Consider the following 22474-nt stretch of genomic DNA (forward strand, 5'->3'; position numbering starts at 1 on the left):
CATAGATAGTGGAGTAGATTGATAATCGCACATACAACAGCATTGGAGTCATCGGACTCGGACGAATGGTACGGAACGGAATCCGGAATAAAATACATACTTTCAATGAAACTAAATGGAGCAATGCATATAATAGTGCAGACTGTAGGCATCGCATTTCAAAAATCCGCCAAGAATTGAGGAACAGGATGCGTGCTTTTGCTGCCGATCCCTAGATATGTGCGATACCTACCAATCAGAGATACTGCGTCATCTTTGTGTCTTTATGCAAATCTTTACTTATAGTCCAGTAACTTTACACATCACAGCATGCGTCAAATCCGGTAGTTCTGATTTTTTGCAGATTTGTTCATGATGTTGGCCTTATAAATAATCCAAGTTTGTGACCTCGATCGCCGAACGCTACTTTGTCAAAAATCGAAAAAACCGCGAAAAAATCATGTTTTTTTTCAAATTTTGGTGATTATCAACCTGAGGGACTAATTTTTCGGAAAAACTTCTTCAGGACGTTTTTAAAGAAGACTAAATTTGCTACAATATGATGCCAGAGCTGCCTCAGCAGACTCAATAGTTTTCGAGATTAGGGCCCGCTTGCACCGCTTACCCAAAAGTCCCTCTTTGCTAGGATCCACTTACCGCTTAATGGAAACTTAGGGACACCGACATTTGGCAACGCTGTTAGATTATTAAATTGTTGGTACACTCGACTTACTTGAGGATTTAAAAAGAAGAAATTTCATATCCGTTTAAATTATCTGCCAACATTCCATTTGGCCTGTTGCCCATATCACGTTTGAACTCAAAATCTACATAATGTGTGTCTAATCCCAGAGTTTCCCAGTCTCCGCGTGGGTTTGTGTTTTATATGTAATTAAAGTTGAAGTCTGCCTAGTGATGGAAAGAATAAAAACCTTTCTGAGTTGAGTGTTTCCCTTAAGAACATATAAAATAAATAAGCGTTTCTTGAAGGGTGTGAATGAGATATATGTGCACATTGCTTGTCAGATAAAATACAACAATCCGAAGTTGATTGAAGCAGCTGTTAGCAGTGGAAAATCAAATATTACGCCATCAAGGCCCACGAGATCTGTCTCGGAGCAGTTCAATTTCAGAGAACACTGTTGTCTTTGTGGAGACAAAATATCTGAAGAGTTCCTTGTAGCAGAAAGGAAGAAGAAGGCAGAAAAGCGGAAGAGTTGTCTCTCAGTGCAAAAATCTTGAAAGCAGCTGAGAAACGTTGTGATGAATGGGCTCTTAAAATAAGAGACCGTATATATGAGAACAAAGATTTGGTAGTCCCTGCGGTGCCCGATATCTTCGGTTTTGCCAAACAAAGCTCTACCAGGCACCAACAACAGAAAGGTCCAGGGAAAATCGTCAGCATCCCTCTGTTGATAAGGCCATGGAAGAGATTTAATCATTTCTTGAAGAGATCGCCACAAGGTCTCAACCCCAAAATGTGGACCAGAGATGCAGCCCACAACACCTCTTGCAGATCATTTCTTGTGGTTGCACGAAGGGTTTCGTGGGAACGCGTGCAGCTGCAGGAAGGCAGGATTAAAATGCTTATCAGTCTGAAGACACTGCAGCGGAGCCTCTTGTGACAATATACCTGATATTGCAGTAGCAGATATCCCAAAAGGCGACGATCTGTCCGATGTCGAAATGGAGGATGACTTTTGGGCACAAAAAGTCTATCATTCATCACCATCCCCTGATGGGGATATGCGATCATACGTCAATCTAGATACGGACGAACCTGAACCGGGACCTTTCAAGAGCGCTAAATTAATCAATTTTTTTTTATTTTTGATATAACTCTATTCCGTAACAAATACACTTATCAACTTTTGTTGTAATTAGTACAGGGCTTCGATAGTATAATCAAGGTCAAAATTCATTCAAAACGACAGAATTGCAAAAAATTGCAAAATTCTAAAAAGATGATGAACTTTGAAAGGCTTAAACTCGGAAAGTATTGAGTCTACTGAGACAGCTCTGGCATCATATTGTAGCAAATTTAGTCTACTACGCGAAAAAATTTTTTTCGCGGTTTTTTCGATTTTTGACAAAGTTGCGTTCAGCGGTCGAGGTAACAAACTTGGATTATTCATTAGGCCAACATCATAAACAAGTCTGCAAAAAATCAGAACTACCGGATTTGACTCATGCTGTGATGTATAAAGTTACTGGACTATAAGTAAAGATTTGCATAAAGACATAATGACGCAGTATCTCTGATTGGTAGGTATCGCACATATCTAGGGATCGGCAGCAATAGCACGCATCCTGTTCCTCAATTCCCGGCGGATTTTTGAAATGCGATGCCTACCGTCTGCACTATTATATGCATTGCTCCATTTAGTTCCATTGAAAGTATGTATGTATTTTATTCCGTTCCGTACCATTCGTCCGAGTCCGATGACTCCAATGCTGTTGTATGTGCGATTATCAGTCTACTCCACTCTTATCTATGACGCGTTCCCTTAGGTGTCGTAATGAGTAAATAACAAATTTCTGCAGTAGGAAATGCTAGAGTACGGCTCATCTTTGATAGATGGCACAAAAGATTAAATATAATTCAGATAAATTAATCTGAATGGTTTAAAGTTGCCGATATTCGCTTTTGCTATTATCGGAGCAATGTAATTTTCATTGCCGGCGGTTGGATATCCTTAGGTGTTCTTTGTAAGCAGGCATCTAACTTGAACCAAAGAGTAACTCTTTGCTTGAACTATCATCTTTCATGTTAGATCGTTTTGCTGTTTTCCCTAAGTGGTCCGGCCGTCGGAGAGGGTAGGTACCGGCTAACATCACCTCCGGGAACCTACCCCATTAGAGCAATTTAAATTAAAACTGATGAAAATTGATAATTTTCGTCTCCACAAGTGTCTGTCTTATTTATCCCTAATCATGGAACTCTGTTCGGTCTATCTCTGTTATTTTTTTTTTATATATAATTTACTAGAGCTTATCAGTCTAACCCATAGAGAAAGGGTCTCTGGTATAACCCATGGTGCTCAAAAACGAGAGAAAACAGAATGAACACAAAGAATTAATAATTCACAATCCAATAGAGGCAAAACAACTATCTCTACCAAAATAAGCACTGAAACTCCACACAAAAAACGCTGAGAAAAACAATCAAATTTGGTAGTTCTGCACAAACTAACTTCAAATTGGTTCACATTTGGCGCTCACACATCACTCGGTAGTTTGTTTCAAACATGGAAAACTCTGCTAGACTGAAAGTCTTCACTCCTCTACCAAAGAGGAGCTTTCTTACTATTAAAGCGAGTACTCCAATACTCACTGGCAGCACTGGCTTCCAGACTAAGTAGACTACTAAGACCTCGTCCACCCCCCTTTCGTGGTAAGCATAGCTAAGTTTTGGTTCGCACAAATAATGGTAAATAATTACCATTTATTTACCATTATCTGTTGTTCGCACTCAGAACTGTTCAGAGTCAGTTCAAAGCATTGGCATTGAACTCAAAAATTCTTCAATGATTCGCAAAGTATGTAGTTGAAGGGAATGGCAATGGTGTGAAAATCTACGCGCAAGCTCATGCACTCTGCTCTGATAATGAATAGAAGTGCGAAAAATCCAACCAAAACAGAATGTATATTAATATTATTTATATTATATATCTTTTCTTCGGCTGAGTTTGGATGGAGTAAGCGTAAGGCTTGTTGAGTGAGACTTATTCGGATTTTTCTGTCCATACTTTCCAGTTGGCCATGACAGGACACCCGCCTGTTATGGCCCATATGTTTATTACTGCAATATGTGGAATTACGTTGAACTCTATATGGTATAGAGTTCAGTTAATATCAATCAACGGAAACGTTTTTGTCTTTGTATTTTCGGCTTTAATACTGGCTGTATGATGGTTTGAAGTTTGAATTGAATTAAGGGCAAAAACATAATTGATTATAAAATATTAATTAACTGTATAAAATTAATATAATAATTCAATTATCAGTTAATTAATGATGTTCATATATATAACAATGAATAAAATAATAAATAAATAATAAAACTTTCACCTTCCTAATTTTTTTGTTATTAGAAATTAAAATTAACATAAATCAGACTGTATTATAAGTCCGGTTATCAGTTATGCATAGACTAAAATAAGTAAATAAAAAACTATTAATTTATCCGAGAAAGTAAGAGAAAAATATCCTTTGTCATTAGTGATTAGAGCATAGATAAAACAGAATTATAAAAACCATAGAGAAAGAAGGAACCTTCCTTCCTTTGTCTATGATAAAAACGTTTGGTGTTTCTATGACACTAAATTCAAAAAAATCCCTACAACAAAATTTACGTTCATTATATAAAGACAAAGGTTACCTATAAATGATCATGAGATAAAAATTGGTAGAGCAACGAATGCAACGATACTGAAAATTGGTCTGGAACTGAAGTCGCTGTTATCAAAGATTAATTTTACCGTACTGTGCTTTTACCCTGCCCATGAAATGGATGTTGGCACAACTGAGACTACTGAGAGTCACAGAATACAATTGAGTGTTGAGTTCTTTGTTGTGTTGGTAGAACCGGCATAATTGATCCCGCTTGGTTTGGTTCTTTTATTTCTGCACGTTAAAGTGAAATTCGTAAGCGAGTTCTTTAAAAATTGATTCAGTTGTTGTGAAAAATACTAGTTGCCAAAAACTGAGAACATCGATTTTTTATTCAAAATGGTGAGATTTCAATCAGACAAATTCAAACCTTCAGTTTCAGCTTAACGTTATTCAGTATTTTTCATTTAACACGTGTTACCGGCAAAAACGGATTTTCATGATGCAACTAATGATCAATTCTCATGTTTCAGTCTAACCAAGTTAATGGACAAACAGATGAAACAATGGAAATAGGACAAACAGTTGCCAATAACGTAGTTAAAGATGAAAAAATGGAAGATGTACCAGCTGATGAAATGACATCAAGGGACTATTACTTTGATTCATATGCACATTTTGGAATTCATGAAGAAATGTTGAAGGATGAAGTTCGAACTTTAACATACCGAAATTCAATGTACCACAATAAACATTTGTTTGCTGGAAAAACTGTGATGGATATAGGTTGTGGTACTGGTATTCTAAGTATGTTTGCAGCTAAAGCAGGAGCCAAACATGTGATAGCTGTTGAATGTTCTAATATAGTAGATTTTGCTCGGAAAATTGTTGAAGCAAACAAACTAGATCACATCATTACTATCATCAAAGGCAAAGTGGAAGAAATATCTTTACCTGCAGGCATAGAATCTGTAGATATAATCATATCTGAATGGATGGGTTATTGTTTGTTCTACGAGAGCATGTTAGATACAGTTTTATTTGCACGAGACAAATGGCTCAAACCTGATGGACTCCTCTTTCCTGATCGTTGCTCTCTGTTCGTTACAGCAATCGAAGATAGGCAGTACAAAGATGAGAAAATTAACTGGTGGGATGATGTGTATGGTTTTGATATGAGTTCAATTAGAAAAATAGCTATAAGTGAACCATTAGTTGATGTTGTAGATCCTAAGCAAGTAGTTACAAATGCATGTCTCCTTAAAGAAGTTGATCTATACACAGTAACCAAAGAAGATTTGGAATTTTCATCACCTTTTCACTTGATATGCAGAAGAAATGATTATATTCAAGCTCTGGTTACATTTTTCAATGTTGAATTCACAAAATGCCATAAAAGACTTGGTTTTACTACAGCACCAGATGCTGCCTATACCCATTGGAAACAAACTGTTTTTTACTTTGAAGATTACTTAACTGTTAAGAAAGGAGAAGAAATTGATGGTACGTTCACTATGAAACCCAATCCTAGAAATAACAGAGATTTAGATTTTGTAGTTGATATCAATTTCAAAGGTGAACTAGGAGAAGTCCATGAAACTAATAGATATAGAATGCGTTAAGTTTATATCTCGTAGTTTAAGTCCTTTTCTTTTTATTGAATAGTGTGACTCATGAATATCAGTGTTTATTTCTGAGCTAGTCTTAAGTCATTTATCCAATTCACAAAATTGAACTTGAGAAACCTGAAATGAATCTTGACATAATGATTTCACTGAACGGGAGCCATTTTTTTGCATTCATTGGCTTTTTGGGATATTTTTACACACTATTAGTATTACTAATTTTATTTTAATGGTTCTCTTTAAATGCCTTAAATTTTATTTTCCACAATATTTTATTACTTGAAAATAATGTTCAACAGAACTCTTATACTTGAGTTACAGTTTTCTCTACTAATAGTATTGGTACTACAGCCATCTGTATTGACTGATACATTTGAATGATTTATTCAATTTTTCTAAAAAAGGAGTGCTTTATATATACTGTAGATCTACAGAAATATATTCATTCTCCTTATGATATAAACTTCTGTATATATATATTAGATTACAAGAAATCATCAATGCAGGAACATTTATTACGTTCTCAGAAATGTTCAAATATTTTGGTTTTGTTTTTTTTTTTGTTATTAGTAATTCAATTACCTTCTTTGGTAACCAGATTGTATTAGTGAAGAGTAACAAATAAAATTCCTCACACAAGTTTTAGATCTGTTCCATTTCTGGGGTATTTTATGTAATTAAGTAAATCTTGATATGACTTCCACTAGCTGTGCAACATTAAATTTTGCCAGAACAAACTACTGTAGTTGTATATAATATTCAATAATTAAAGTGAATATCTGCAAATGGCCAATCAAATCCGGTTTTGTGATCCTTGCAGTTGTTTTAATTACATAAAAACACCTCATTGTAGAGATAATGCTTAAATCTCCAAAAAAGACTAGTTATTGAAGTGAAAAATCATCAACATTTAAATATCTTGAAATGAGAGTTACTTCAGGTAATTTTCAAAATGACTATTTGGTTTTATAAAATAAAATCCTAAACAGTTCTTAGAAAAAAAAATTTACTTTTTGTAAATGTAGTGTTGACATTTTATTATACTCTAGGAGAAATAATTGGAATATTTGTGACATATTTTGAATAGAATAATTTTAAAATGAAATGTATAAATCTACAGAATAATAATTTGTACCACATGCCTATACTATTTATTACTAATAAGATAATAAAAAGATATCAGCCCATAGAATACTTTTAATTTCATAGTTGAACCTGTAGTTTAATTAATAAATTTATTACATATTGAACTTGAATTGATAACGTAAGCAGTGAATTTTAGATTCGCACCTTTTTACAAAGTTATGCTTTGAAGAAATTTTGCTTCTGTGATTTGAAATCGCTTCTGAGTTGAATGAAATTGTATAAAATAGACTTATCTAGTTTTACCTGAAACATAAAAGGTGTCATTTGATGAAATTCTTTTCAATATCAAATACATACCAGAGAATCCTCAGAACAGACTTGCTGTAAATTTTCAGGTTTAACTAAAAGCAGATTACAGAGAGCATGAAGCGTTTCAAATTGCTCTGCAGTGACTGGACCCAAAGGTTTTGTGAATGATCGATATTCATTGAGATCACATATGGCAACCATGGCACCTGAAAGACAATATAAAAAGATTGAAAAATAACAGATAGAAGAAATTAAATGGTCATAACCCTCTGAGAAATATTAACGGTGGACACGTGTGTGTGTTATGGAATAAAGAAAAATGATTATTATTATAAACAGAAGAGTTGAGATAAACCTGTAAACTATATAAATTGTACAAGGAGTGATAACTTCCAATGCAAAAGATTATAGAGTAGAAAGATGGGAAACGAAGCGACTAAAGTGATGTGAGCGCCATCTGTGTTCCAAATGTGTTTCCCTAAGATTGGTTAGAATATCGTTCGAAAATTATCACATAGTGAAGAACTGTGAATCGGTAGAACTTTACAGTAAAATAAAATGGATTTTCCGAAATAAAGTTTTTTACTTTACTAAGCAAAATGGAAATGTGAGTATTAAAACTGCTAACATGAGATTCGGTCCTTCATTGATTTTTATTTTCAGTGCTCTGAAGTGGATAAAATTTTCAGGGCATAAAGGCATGCAAACACTACTGACTAGTGACTACACCATATGCAGCGAACATTTGAAATCAATTGAGAATTTTTCATTCACGTAAATTGTTGTATGCAGGAAGCATCCCTTGTATGAAAGGCCTAGTTAGGCGGAATAATGACCTTTATACGTCCATTCCAAAATTTCCAATTGCTACTCCTTCAATATATTCAGAAATGCAAAGGTTTTATTGATTTCGTTTCGTTAATCGAGTAACTGTCAAATTGTTGTTTGGAAAATCAAAGTTTTATTGAACCTGCTGTGAGTGTTTTGTTCATTCATTAATCAATTTGTATATTGTGTCACAAAGAGACAATATCATGAAGAAATCATAAAAAAGCACAAAGAAACTATACTGACGGGCTAACATACAGGTCTTGTATTAATAACTCTGTAAGTGTTTTTTTAATTGTGGTCCTGAAAATTCTGTAAATAATATGTAAGTAACTGAAATAAGTATGCTATGATGGTATATTGAATATTGGTTCAAATCAATTTCCGAGGAAAATTGTACAAATTCAACTAAGTTTATAATGTCAGAACAACGTATTGTGCAGAAAAATCTTCTTTGACGTATAGAAGATCACAAGAGTTATCCTAGTCAAGGCTCTATTCTCTGTCCATAATTTCAAATTTTTGTAAATTTTTATAAATTGCAAATAAAAATATGGCACATCCGACAGAGTATTTCATTGATATCCAAACAATGTTCAGATGAAAACTAACATCCTAGTCACACAAAAAAACATACTTTTGTTTTGTCGCTCAGGATGTTTGTTTTCTGGTCTCAACAAAGTCGATATTGAAATTCAATATACGGAATAGAATTCGAATTTCGCGCCTCTCAATTATAAAACAGAAAACTATTGTTCAACAGTTTTTCTGTATTGACAGTACGTTTTCAGCGCCATCTCATTGTCAAATGTGTAGTCGGTTTTTAGTACTAGAGATATGAGGGCGTTTCCGATCTTTCTACTCTTTTGCAGGCCCGGACTGGCCAGGTCCGCAGGTCCGCGATCGCGGAGGGCCCCCGGCCTGAGGGGCCCCCACTAACATAGATAAAGATAATAGATGAAGTAGCTTCAACAAGTGAGTTGCTCACAAAGAAGCTGTTACTTCAGGCCAAGAGGAGTAAAATGTTGAGGCATCTTAGTTAAGCCCCTTTTATTCCAGTATCACAGCATTGTAAACTGTTAAACACACAGATTTGTTTTTAATTTTAGTATTATTTTTCTAATCACTAAAATCCGTTTTTCATTATTTTTATTACAAAAATTATTTTCACCTATTTCATTCATACATTTGGTGTGGCTACAATACTGCATTTTAGAACTAGAAACAGATTACATATATGATTTTCACATAAAATGAGTGGTAAACCATGACACGTGTTTTGTGATCACAATAAGATCTTCAGGTTGTTGAGGGTAAACTGAAAAATTTGGTACCGAACGAGGAGATTTATAGACAAATGCAGGTTGTTTTTACGGTTAGGCTTTCACAAGCATTTTCAATGCGTTTTCTTTTTAGTTCGTCAGCACTATCCACTTCACCGTCACTGTACACTAATGTTTCCAAATGACCCCAAAGGAAGAAATCATAGGGGTTGAGATCTGGGGGAAGAAATGGATCCGCCACGTTCTATCCACCTATTCGGGATCCCATTATTTAAATAATTTCGAACGTTTCTTCGAAAGTGGGGTGGTGCTCCATCCAGTAACAACCACATTCTCTGTCGAATATTGAGAGGAACATTTTCTAGTAATCCTGGCAAATTGTTCTGGAGAAAATGGAGAAAGACTTCATCTGACATTCGTGATGGTGGAAAAAATAGCCCAATAAGCATTCCACGCAAGAGTCCGATTCAGGCATTCAAGGAAAACCTTTGCTGAAAATCTGTTCTTCCGATAGCGTGAGGGTTTTCTGTAGACCATACATAGGTATTGTAGAAATTGTTTACTCCATTTCTGGTGAAAGTGGCTTCGTCAGTAAACAGAATGAATGTTGTTAGATATTGGTGATTTAAAAGCCAGAGGCAGAATTCTTTTCTTCGAGTATGATCTTCTGGTTGGAGTGCTTGAACTTTCTGGAAATGGTATATAAGGGTACAGTTGCTCTTGTCTTAGTGTCTTCAAACTCTACTGTGGCTCACTCCGACGACCCTGGCTATGGATCTAGTACTTGTAGTCGGTTGTTCCTCAACTATGTCCAGAATTTTTCCTCGATTTCTGCCATTTGCGATGTTACAGGCCTGCCAACATTTGCTCCCCGGGATTAGTGCAAACTTCCAGTATCCCTACATATTTACACCAAGTTTATGAACACTCCGAAAATTCACAAAAATCTGACTGTGACGGTTTCCAGCATACTGACCTTTCGCCGGCACAAGCCTACGCATGGAGGTATGGTTTCGGTAGAGCGCCGGATGCATGCAGTGGCTGCAGAATGTGACTACCCATATGCAATTACATAGCTGCAGTCACATTCTGTAGCACTGTAGCATTGCATCCGAAGCACTACCGAAATCATACCTTGAGCCCTGGTGAATATTTTATATAAATGATTTTTGGTACCATGACTTATTTTGAGGAGTTCTATTACCTGTCAAGAAAAAGGCTCACCTTTGAGAACACCTTGTATTTAACTCTCTAATCTAATATCTAATATGAAACAAACAATCAAACCAAAAATCCTGTAAAAAAAAATTTGAAAAATTGTATGCGAAAGGAATAAAAAAACAACTCGTTGAAATCTAGGGGAAGATGATTGTTTTCGATATCATTATGCATTTATAGAAGGTTTCCTTTGCTATATTATTTAATGACCGATCATCCGATTGGTACCTATTTTGTAATTGATCTGAACGCTCCGAAAATTACCATTACCCCTCTAGTCCGATTTTCACCAACTCTGAAATGAAATTGCTGAGAATGTTTTGGAAACTGTCACTGCCCCCTGTAGATTTTTAGAATAGATTAAAACGCTTGTTTAAATATCTTCTCGTTCGATACCATATATTTCAGTTTACCTTTACCCACCTAAAGATGATATTGTGATAGCGGAACGAGTGTCGTGATTTGACAAACCTTTTTTGTGAAAATCATTTAATCTGTTTTTAGTTCTATTTTGGATGTATCGGCCACATCAATTCAATACTCCACTTTCATTTTTAACACCTTTGTAATTATTGACAGTTCTACAGAATGTGTTTTCTAGTGGTATCTTAAAAATACTGTGAATTTCTAATTTTAATAAAAAATAAAGTCAATAAAAGTCGAAAATCATAATATTCGCATGAATACCTAGCGTAAAAATGCATCTTCATTGTTTTCAAGCACCTAATTCGTTTTCAAAAACTTTCCGGGTAGAGCCCCGGACCCTCCGATATAGGGCCCCTTAATAGGTCTCAGCTGAGGGCCCCAAGTGGTCCCAGTCCGGGCCTGCTCTTTTGTCTTCGTTCCAATGATCAAAACGGTGAAGGTATTGACAGTCTCGACATCAACAATGTGATAGGGCAAGCTGTTCCATACATCGAAAATATGATTAGTCAGAAACTCTAGAACAGGTCGAGCAGTTCAAATACTTGGGAAGCTTCATAAATACTAGGGCTAACCAAGACAAGGAAATGCACAACCGTATCAATTCGGCATCACGGACATTCTTTAAGCTAAAAGACAGAGTGTTTCAAAATCACGACCTCAATCTGAAGACCAAGACAGCTTTTTACAAAGCAGTCGTCCTCCCAACGCTTCTTTACGGAAGCGAAAGCTGGACGCCCTACAGGCGACATATTAAACAGCTTGAACAAACGCAACAACGTCATCTAAGACAGATAATGCACATCAGATGGTTCCACAAAGTTTCGAATGCAGAAGTCCTGCAGCACGCGAGTTGTACAACAATTGAGACTGAAGTATCGAGGGCCCGAATCAGATGGAGCGATCACATCCTGAGGATGCAGCTCTGTATGGCGAATTGGCAGAGGGAACCCGGAAACCAGGAGGCCAGTATAAGCGGTTTAAGGATACACTACATCAATCCCTAAAATCAATTAATGCCAATCATAACTGGGAACATCTAGCGTTAGACAGGTCACAGTGGAGATCTATGGTGCACAGATATAATGGAGACTCGAGAAGAATTCAGCGGCGGCCAGATCTGGTTGGTGACCATCCTTGCCCGGAGTGTGGAAGGATCTGTATATGGAGGGTAGAGACCTCCATAGACCCTCCATAGATACCCTCCATAGATCTGTAGGCCACGGTTGGGTCTCTTCAGTCACAGGAGCGCACACAGTTGCCCTAAGAAATTGTTATTCTGTTCGCACCGTCTTTTTTGTCTTTTTGTATATTTATTCCTGGTAACGGGATACAGCAATGATGATGATGATGATGATGATGATCATGAATCAATTTGTATATTGTGTCACAAATAGACAATATTATGATGAAATAAAAATAAAGCATAAAGAAAGTATACTGACAGTCTAACATGCAGGTCTTGTATTACACCTCTGTAAGGTTTTTTTAATTGTGAAAATTCTGTAAATAATATGTGAGTAACTGAAATGTGTATGCTATGATAGTATAATGAATATTGGTTCATATTAATTAATTGAATTGTACAAATTCAACTAAGTTTATAATGTCAAAACAACGTATTGTGCAGAAATAACACCTTTGACGTATAGCAGATCACAAGAGTTGTCCTAATCAAAGCACTAATTCCTGTCCATAATTTCAAATTTTTGTAAATTTTTATAAATTGAAAATAAAAATTTAGCACATCCGACAGAGTATTTCATTGATATCAATTAATTCCAAACAATGTTTAGATAAAAACTAACATCCTGATCACAAAAAAAACCATACTTTTGTTTTGTCGCTCAGGATTGTTATTTTCTGGTCTCAACAAAGTCGATATTGAAATTCAATACAAGGAATAGAATTCGAATTTCGCGCCTCTCAATTATAAAACAGAAAACTGTTATTTAACGGTTTTTCTGTATTGCGTTTCCTATCTTTCTACTCTATAATCTTTGTTCCAATGATCAAAAAGGTTCTAGAAGGTATTGACAGTCTCGGCATCAACAATGTGATAGCGCAAGCTGTTCCATACATCTAAATATGATTGGTCAGAAAGTATTTTCTCTGTTTGGTCTTGAAATTTTCTTCTGCAAGTTTGAAGCTATGGCCACGCAACCGATTGGTATTCAAAGAAAAGTTCTGCGGTATACAGCAGGAACAAAATAGGTCCCTGACGAGGAAAGGGAAAGTTTTGATAGAACTTCAAAAATACAACGCCGATTATGGGAAATCATGGCACGGATAATTTGCAGCTCGGATAATCGGGGTTTTACTGTATTTATCAAGCGATCGTAGAAAAATATTGTTCGTCGACTGCTTGATTGAACTCTGCAACGGCAGTTCAATTTTGATCATCTTAAATGTCGCATTAATTCAAATTAATTACATTTGAAGTAAATTTTGTACAATAATAGTGTTTTCAACAATATATTTACCTGCTGTATTATATTGAAATTGCAGCATGTGATCGTACACAATCTTGTACAATTTCAGACCTAAGTCTTGCAATACCTGATTAACTCTAACGCCATCTAAGTTTCCACTAATTTCTTTGATAACTCCTGTTATATATTGAGAAACTTGTTTGCAAGCCTATAAATGAATTGAGAGTTGATTTGTTTTTGAATCAGTAAAAGATTTAGTACTTACTGGACTTGCAACAGTGTCGAAGTCATCCGTTTCTGGTTTAAAATCGCTCTTTTTTTGTTCCGTTTGTAAATATAATTTAACCCAAGTAGTTATAGCATTTAAAGACCTGCAAGGGTTAGGTGATGAAATATAAGACACGTGGTAAATTATCAGTACCTACAAACCTTTCCAAGCCGATGTTTATCTTTTTTTCAATATCTTCTAATATAAATTTTCTTCTTCCCACACAATCATCGTACTTAACGGTATTGCTATAAAAGAGGATTATACAGAGAATAAGACATATTAAAATAATATAATGCTCCATAGAAGTTCAGAAATTTTGTGACCGTTTAAAAAGTTGCCGATTCTTGCCCAACAAATGTTCATTTATGGGAAATCAAATGTTTATCCTCTTATAAATCTGAATGGTTTTTTGCTCCTCGTTCGATCACTTTTTCAGTTTCAGACAAGTTCTTGTCGTTTGCGTTTCTAAGAATGTTTGGATCAGTTACTGTTCTACGTTCTTACAATCAACTTTGATTCAAAATCTGAAACTTTTTTTGGAAACAATGCCTAGACGTGAACTAAGTGCGGATGAAACTAATGAAGCCCGTTTGTAACAGCCGAGAATTCTCTACCAAATTGTGGTAAGAAAACGGCAGAGATTATACTGTATGAAACTGAACTGTGAATTCTACCGAAACTGCGTATGTAACGGTAAAGAATTCACGGCGCATGAATTCTCGAGTAAATTCTCTAGAGAATTCTGGGCTGTTGCAAACGGGACTAGTAGAAGAAAAATCAAAAATATGGAGCTCACTTTGTGGAGCATATTTTCAATGATAAAATCAAGCGCCCTTGTTAAAAATGGTGTGGATGTTAGTGAATATTTTAAGGTAATGGCATATTTAAAAAGGAAAAGTGAGGAATATCGTCCGAAAAAATCAAAAATTCTCACTCATGAACAAGTTGAAAAGTTTATAAATGAGGCACCAGCTGAGCACAGATAATTTTCCAAAAAAAAAAATCTTTCTTGAAAATTTCTGTACGCCTGTAAAGAAGATACAAAGACCTTGTAAAAAAAGTACCATATGACCTACTTTCCCTATTCAAAAAATTTAGAGGGTTGATGGAGAAGGCACAGGGTGCAACAAAAATCCTTCAAAAACTTGGTAAAAGTGAAACAAAAATTTACCTATTTCAGGATTTTGTTGCCAAATATTTTTCTTCTGAGAAAATGAATTTGTTCCATAATTTTAACGCGCACTTTATTAAGCATTAATAAATTAACATGATAAACCTGAAAGAAATTTTGTTTTTCCAAAGGTCTCATTAATCAAAATGGCAAGTTTCTTTTTACCCAGGCCGAATTGGATAAAATGGTAAAGAAATAAGTGTTTTTTTTTACTCCAACAACCTACTGTTTAACCAAAATATACAGGGTGGTCCAACGAAAACTTAACACCTCGATCACTAATACTTTTTTGGACAAATGCTAAATACCTTTGAAATGTGTAGGATATGAATAAAATTCTCAAGATGAAATCCACATTGCCTCTTTCACAATATTCGCTGTTATTTCATTATCGATGGATATTTTGAAGCGAAATTTTAGCGTGGTTGAAGAAGGCGAAAAAAAGCGGGAATGTTTTCCCCCTCGAATCATAAATTGACCGGTCCGAGCGATTTTTCACATTTTTATTTTGAAGTCAGGAAATCGTGGTGTTAAGTTTTCTTAAGGGTTCAAATCAACATCTTACCTGATCAATGGTATAACAACATCAGAAAATTGTTTTTCCACCAAATGAATAATGCTGTTTGCATGATGGACAACTGTAAAAAAATAAATAGTTGGTGGAGATCGTGAACCTTCTACAACAGGCACAGACTGAAGTCCAAGTTCTAAGGCATAATCAACATGTTCAATCAACAAGGAATTCATCAGTTTATCTAATATCTGGGAAGCGTTGTTTGCTTTATCTTCCGCTCTGGACAACTGAAATGAAAATATAGAAGTAAATTTTCAATAGATCTTACACGAAAACATGAAAAATAATTCATCCATTCATGTCCTTTAGTCCAGACCCGTAAGGAAGGAATAGCTAAAATAATTGGTTTAGTGGGAAAATTTCGTTTATGATGTTATCATTTGTTAAATTGTTCCTACTTACGTTAAGGATAATCATTTTGTTACTTCATAATTATGTTTTGCATGGAGGAGAAATCACATAATAATTTCAATAAAAAAGGAAGCTGTTACAAATATCTTTTCGAAAATTATGACCCAATTCCAGGTCAGCAAGCTCTGCCAGGAGTCCATTGTGTATGTTATCCCTGGTCCACATGTTAAGGAGATTAGGATATGTTAGATTCGGTATGGACAGCATTACTAAATCCATCCGAACGCTTTTCAACGGTTCGATGGCGTTGGTATGCGTTTGGTCGAGACACAGTACATCAAAGGACTGTTTTATTGAGAAAGATGTATTTTAAGATAATAATTTCCTAGTGTCGAAAGTATCACCGAACCTCATCCAACGGTTTCCGCCTTACATCCGAATACAATGCTTCAAATCTTTGTATAGATTTTACTTTTGAGCTTTGATCTCTACGCGGCATGAGATGACAATCAATTCAAGAAAATTTTAGCTATGAACTATAATATTTTTGTAGATTTGCATTCACTAGTAAGGAGTATTCGATAGCTCTTCAGGATGGGTTTCTATGAAGTTATGATTTGTATTAAGCCTAGACAAATTAGGTTAGGTTAGGTCCCCGTGCGATGGTCATCACCTTATCGTGGTGTACGGGCTTAAGTAGTTGTGAGGAATCTTAGGAATTTGTTCTTGAGAGGAGCAACGAAACCAAGAACGACCAAAAACCAGAAGTAACGGATTCGGGGCAAACCCAAAGAGTAATGATAAGAATTAATTCAGATGCATACCACCCGCTGATATGAATATCAACAAGTGTTACTATCTGAATTGAACTAGCCAATTTGCCTTCGTCAGGGCCCTAAATGGAGTACGCTCCATCGAAGAAAAGCCGATGCTGTCCATGGTTTCGGTCATTTGATCTCGTCAGATCAACGAAGCTTTTTCTCCGATGGAGAACGTTTGGAATTGATGGACTCTTATTCAATACTGGCAAGCGCTACAGTCACACAGAGCGCCACCCAGTATTAAACGATATCCGATTCAATCCCCTCTAGATCCTTTCTCAGACTTCTCAGTTCGTTACACGCATGTTGTTCCAAAGCAAATCGGCCTACTGAATTAGAGGAAATATGGGACATAAGCTATTGTCTTCGTCTGGGTTTCTATCTGGAGGGGATTGAATCGGATATCGTTTCATACTGGGTGGCGCTCTGTGTAACTGAATAGTACTCAGTAGCGCTTGCCAGTATTGAATAAGGGTCCATCAATTCCAAACGTTCTCCATCGGAAAAAAAAGCTATGTTGCTTTGATGAGGTCAAATGAGACCGAAACCATGGTCAGCATCTACTTTTCTTTGATGGAGCGTACTCCATTTAGGGCCCTGACGAAGGCAAATTGGCTAGTTCAATTCAGATAGTAACTCTTGTTGATATTCATGTCAGCGGGTGGTATGCATCTGAATTAATTCTTATTATTGTATTCATTGTATCACTGTTTAGGCGTGATCCTTTTCATGTCAAAGGGTAATGTTAGTACTTCACAACACTGTAACACACTAAGTCCAAAGAGAAGAAACAAGGAGGACCAACAGGAAGAACTAAGACTCAACTGGCCACCTATGGACATGGACATGGAACAGACCCAAGGAAGAACTAACAAGAAAAGGCTTCGGGTGATGATGAGGGGGTGGATGAAAAGGTGTGAGATCTGTAGTGATCTCCAATTCCCTAGTTGGGCATGTTCCCATAGCTCCAGTGATACAAACACTGGCTAACCTTTCATTATATCGAGGGCTCTCTCATACTCTTCTGACTTATCTTGGCATAACAGTCATTATCAGTCTTGCAATCATGACTTACAGCCATTGCAGATTTTTGGGTTACATCCCCAACTGTAACCTGCCTGACTTCTGCATTTCATCAATATCTTTGTTGCTTTGCTAACAGTAACCTCAATATGTTTGTTGTTGTTAATTAAGGCAATTGCTTGCATATATTGACCGAGAAGTGACTATATAGATATACATTTCCGCTACCGATCGAAAGCTAAACTCTTTGGCTTCCTATATTCAAAATAGTTGTAGACATTGTACTTCATGTATTATTCCAACAATTTCATGCACTGTAATTAATTCTTACCAATTCACACCTTTGAAACGCATTTTTCGTGTCTTGCAGTATTGTGATAGCCAACTCTTCAGAAAGAAATGTTTCACCACCATAATTTTCGATTTGCACTATATTAATATTAGTTCTGGTACCAATCACAGCCTGTATATCTCTCCTTAAATCTTGGAATCTTTTGATGAATCAAGATTAGGTATAAAATCTCAAAAACTATAATACTTCTTACCCTCCAGACTGTAATGGTTTCTTTTGATGATGCTTGGATTCATAATATTTTTGAAGATTTGCACTGTTTCGTTCTCGTAGACATTTCAGCTCAAGACTATCGAAACATTGATTTTATATTGAAAAGGTTATGAAAAAGACAATTTGAGATTTTTGACATACTTACTTGATATAATTATCAACATATTTATTGAATATGTTGCTGGTCAACTTTTCTAAATAATTACTATCAGTTCCAAAGTTGAAAACAGATAATTCACTGGATAACTGGTTGGTCCTGAAATTGAAAATTTAAATACTGTGAAAACAAAATATATATTCTTCACTTACTTGAGATACAAATCATATAAATTACATAAGTAAGCATATGAATCAGTGGCGCCATCCAGATTTTTTGCAATGTATTCAGCAATTTTCAGCTGATAGATATTCAAGACAAATTTTGCCATAACCTGTTCTGGATTGACGAATACTTTTTTTATGATTTCCTCACTATTCTCACATAATTTGAAAATATATGTGAACACATCATTTGTTGAGAGGCAACCCTACAAAAAATCGTAGAAGTTCAGAATTAAATTGAAAGAATTCTATTTGAAGCCAATTTTGTGATCATGTACCATTTTAATGTACCTATTTGTACTCTGCTCAAAATGTTGTAACTTTTTTTTATTTTATTCAAATTATTGAATGGACTATGCTAAACTCCTCTATCTATAGGCAGACATCAGATTCGAGTCTTCCAGAGAAATTATGACTTATCTAAGCAGATCTCTTGGGACACTACTAATACACTGCGCAAAAAAATTTCAATTTTAATGAAAGTTAACTCTACATTGACTTTATAACTTATTTTTTATGTTCTCTCGGGAAGGTTTTGAACGAAACAAGACACATTAAATGGAAGAAAAATTCAGGATTTCACCGAATCTTATGTGAAAGAAGAGAAATGAACAATTTTCAAAATACTGAAAAGTGATTTAATACTTGGTATTTCCACCCCTTGCGTTAATTACAGCTCGGCAACGACGGTTCATACTCAAAATGAGTGATCTTAAAATGTTCTGATCTAATCCTTCCCAGATTTCTCCGAGTTGGATTCCTAAGTCATTAAGAGTAGCTGGATGATTTTCTGAACTTCTCAGCCTTCTATTGAGGTTGTCCCAAACCTGCTCAATCGGATTGAGATCTGGACTTCTTGCTGGCCATTCCATTCGAGAGACTTCAACCTATTCAAGGTACTCCTGAATGATGCGCGCACGATGGAGTTTCGCATTATCGTCCATAAAAATGAAATTTTCACCAATGTATGGGGCAAATGGCACTACATGCTCTTCAAGAATGTTCCTCATATACTTATCAGCATTCACAGCTCCATTATCAACGACCACTAGTTCTGTGCGAGCAGTCAAAGATATTCCACCCCATACCATAATCGATCCACCTCCGAAACCAGTAGTATTCAGGAAATTGCACTGAGCATATCTTTCATGTGGACGTCTGTATACAAGGGAACGTCGAACACAATGGTAGAGGCAGAATCTAGACTCATCTGTGAAGAGAACTCTTTCCCAATCGGCCTCTTCCCAATGGATATGCTCTCTCGCAAAATCCAAACGGGCTCTTCGATGGGCTGGGGTAAGAGCTGGGCCTCTTGCCGCGACACGAGGCCTTAAATCATATTCTCTGAGGCGATTTCTTATTGTCTGAGTGCTAATTTGCACCTCATGAGTTTGCTCAAACCGAATTTGAAGGAGGCGAGCGGTTGCAAACCGTTGTCTCAACGAAGAAACTCTCAAGTAACGTTCTTGAATGGCAGTTGTTACCCGTGGTCTATCCTGTCCTGGTCTTCGGACATTCATACCTGTCTCCCTGAATCGCTGCAACATTCTGGACACACTTGTATGGGAAACTCCAAACCTTTCTGCAATTCTTGTGTATATCCATCCTTCTTCTCGCAAAACTACCGCTTGGGCACATTCCTCTTGGGTCAAATTGCGTGTTTCGCGTTGCAGAGCGATCGAGTGTAGAAAATCAAACGAAAGAAAAACTATTGATCACTAGAATTGATCGAGAACAACTGATTTTAGAATGGAGCCATTACATTCAAAATCTGATAATATCATCTTTTTTTATTCCTGCTGGGAAAAAACGTCTGTATTGAAGAAAACCGTTGAAAGTGGATAACATATGCATGCATAATTCTGATAAAAATAATTATCATTGAGAACACCTTCAGTTGTAGAATAAATTTGAGATTTCCATAATGTGCGTAAATTTTTTTGCGCAGTGTATATAGGGTGTTTCAATCAGTGTCCACTAGAAGTATGTATTTCAAGAACTCAATAAGATTTTTACTGAAAATTTGTGGCCAGAAATAAGGAAATACTACCGTCTCAATGGTTGAGCCAAACTTTGTTACTTCAAATGGCACATCCTATATTACATTTTTGTATTCTACACAAAATTTGTATCTGAACTTTCCCATACCCAAACCTCAAGGTTCTGGAGATATTAATTCATTTGTCTCCGATTTGACATGAAGGTGTAGTTAGATAGAGACTTTAGCATCCCATTTGATGGTCTATTAAAATATAGGGTGTGGTAGACAAGTAAAATCAAGAGTGTAATCTCTGAGAGAAGCGCTATTTTTCGACTATGTCTGTAGGAAGTCATTACAATTCTGTATCTTTACATCAAATTTCAGTGCAATCAGAAATATCACTGAAAGGAGAATATCCCAGTAGAAAAGATCGCAGTCATTCATTATGATACACTAATTTTAAGAAAAAATCTCATTCCATTCTCAAAATCCTTTTAGTGAACACTTTGTATATGGTTATCAACAAAAGATCATTGCAGAAAGCTTGTATTAGAGGATGAACCACCTAAGTTGATTTAATTGATTTTTTATCGTAAGCAATAAATGAAATTTCTTATTCTGCACCCACACTGGTCTAGATCAGATTTTGTGAAGATATACTTACCTCTTGACTCTGTTCAATAAAAGCATCAATGCAGTGTGTGTAATTTTTGAAATCCGAAAGTACTGCAGCTATTTCTTGCATTCTTTTCAGATTTCCCACTCTCTGTTCGTTCACAAATTCCTCAATGAGAGTTCTTTCAATTTCATCATATTTCCTCTCTATTTTTCTTTTCACACCATCAAATCTGAAACAATATAATGTAAGAATGGAAGAAGATTATGACAACTCAATGGATAACACTCTTACTTAGGAGATGGTAAATCTTGTGATATCAGGTATAATTTCTGAATAATATCTGCTGCATCATCGATCTAAAAAAATAGATTCTGATATGATTCAGTAGTTTATAAATTCTTCAATATACCCTTTTTGGATCTGTGAAGAGAAAGGAAGTTAGAGGTCCTGTTGATATAAATTCACTCAAGTGTGTCATTAATCTCTGTGCTTCTACCACACGTGCTCTAGGTCCATTGACACTATCTAACTGATCTCCCAAATGCAAAACTTTGGTAGCTACATGATTGATTTTTCCATCTAACTCTTGAAAATGACTTATTGTTTGCTAGAAAGTAACGTATATGTTTCACATCAGTTTTCAAATTATAGGGGGAAACACACTTTATTCTGTTCAAGGAAACCTTGCACCTTCTTACAAAAAATTTCTTCATCCTCCTTAACTACAGCTTCCAAACGTTCACACTTCTTCTGCTGTCTTTCTTGAAGTAATGTCAAGTCTCTGTTTGAATTAATTATATTAAAGGAAAATTTTGTTGAATATAATATGACAAATCTCACTTAATAGCTTGTATAAAAGATTCATGTAGCAACGAAGCATTGAAATCTCCCTTTCCGTCTTGCTTTATTTCCGCAATAGTTCTCCAAGCCAGGCATTCAACAAATTCTTTGGCATCGAAGGGTTCCTGATATGTAAGAGAGGTTCGATAATACAAACTCAAAAAAAAATAAATGGGTATTTAACCTGCTCCAGCTCCTTTATATATTGCTGCATCATATTGATAATCAATTAATTATTATTCATTTATATTCAAAAGAAAGGCAATTATAATAATTGCACAAAATATATGGGATAAGTAGCAAATATATTATCAATCTTTGATAAGTAGCAGATTTTCTAAATAAATCAGATCAGAAAATTCAGAAATCAGCTGTTTCTGTTTGGCAACACATCTGTTTTTGACATTTCATGAGCCCAGAGC

The 22474-nt window shown here is 35.6% G+C and overlaps 2 protein-coding genes across 3 annotated transcripts; one reads left to right on the forward strand and one right to left on the reverse strand.

The window, feature by feature from the left end:
• The first annotated feature begins 4503 nt into the window (after window positions 1-4503).
• Window positions 4504-7123, forward strand: LOC123306557 (protein arginine N-methyltransferase 1). Of its 2 annotated transcripts, none has more exons than XM_044888604.1 (2): window positions 4504-4626; window positions 4845-7123. In XM_044888604.1, exon 2 carries the CDS (start codon window positions 4878-4880, stop codon window positions 5931-5933), a length of 1056 nt encoding a protein of 351 aa, XP_044744539.1. In that variant the 5' UTR covers window positions 4504-4626; window positions 4845-4877; the 3' UTR covers window positions 5934-7123. The 2 variants fall into 2 exon arrangements, with proteins under 2 accessions (XP_044744539.1, XP_044744538.1); XM_044888603.1 differs by having other exon boundaries at window positions 4546-4713.
• LOC123306556 (exocyst complex component 5) lies at window positions 6926-22414 on the reverse strand. The gene is made up of 16 exons (XM_044888602.1): window positions 22237-22414; window positions 22053-22177; window positions 21876-21993; window positions 21622-21819; window positions 21504-21568; window positions 21258-21441; window positions 18601-18818; window positions 18437-18547; window positions 18272-18367; window positions 18058-18217; window positions 15523-15758; window positions 13945-14031; window positions 13781-13886; window positions 13567-13723; window positions 7380-7537; window positions 6926-7325 (listed from the first exon to the last, which is right to left on the reverse strand). The coding sequence occupies exons 1-16, from the start codon at window positions 22267-22269 to the stop codon at window positions 7239-7241; spliced, it is 2139 nt and encodes a 712-aa protein (XP_044744537.1). The 5' UTR covers window positions 22270-22414; the 3' UTR covers window positions 6926-7238.
• Window positions 22415-22474: the final 60 nt, after the last annotated feature.

Source organism: Coccinella septempunctata, chromosome 2 (assembly GCF_907165205.1).
Source record: "Coccinella septempunctata chromosome 2, icCocSept1.1, whole genome shotgun sequence".
Taxonomy (NCBI): Eukaryota; Metazoa; Arthropoda; class Insecta; order Coleoptera; family Coccinellidae; genus Coccinella; species Coccinella septempunctata.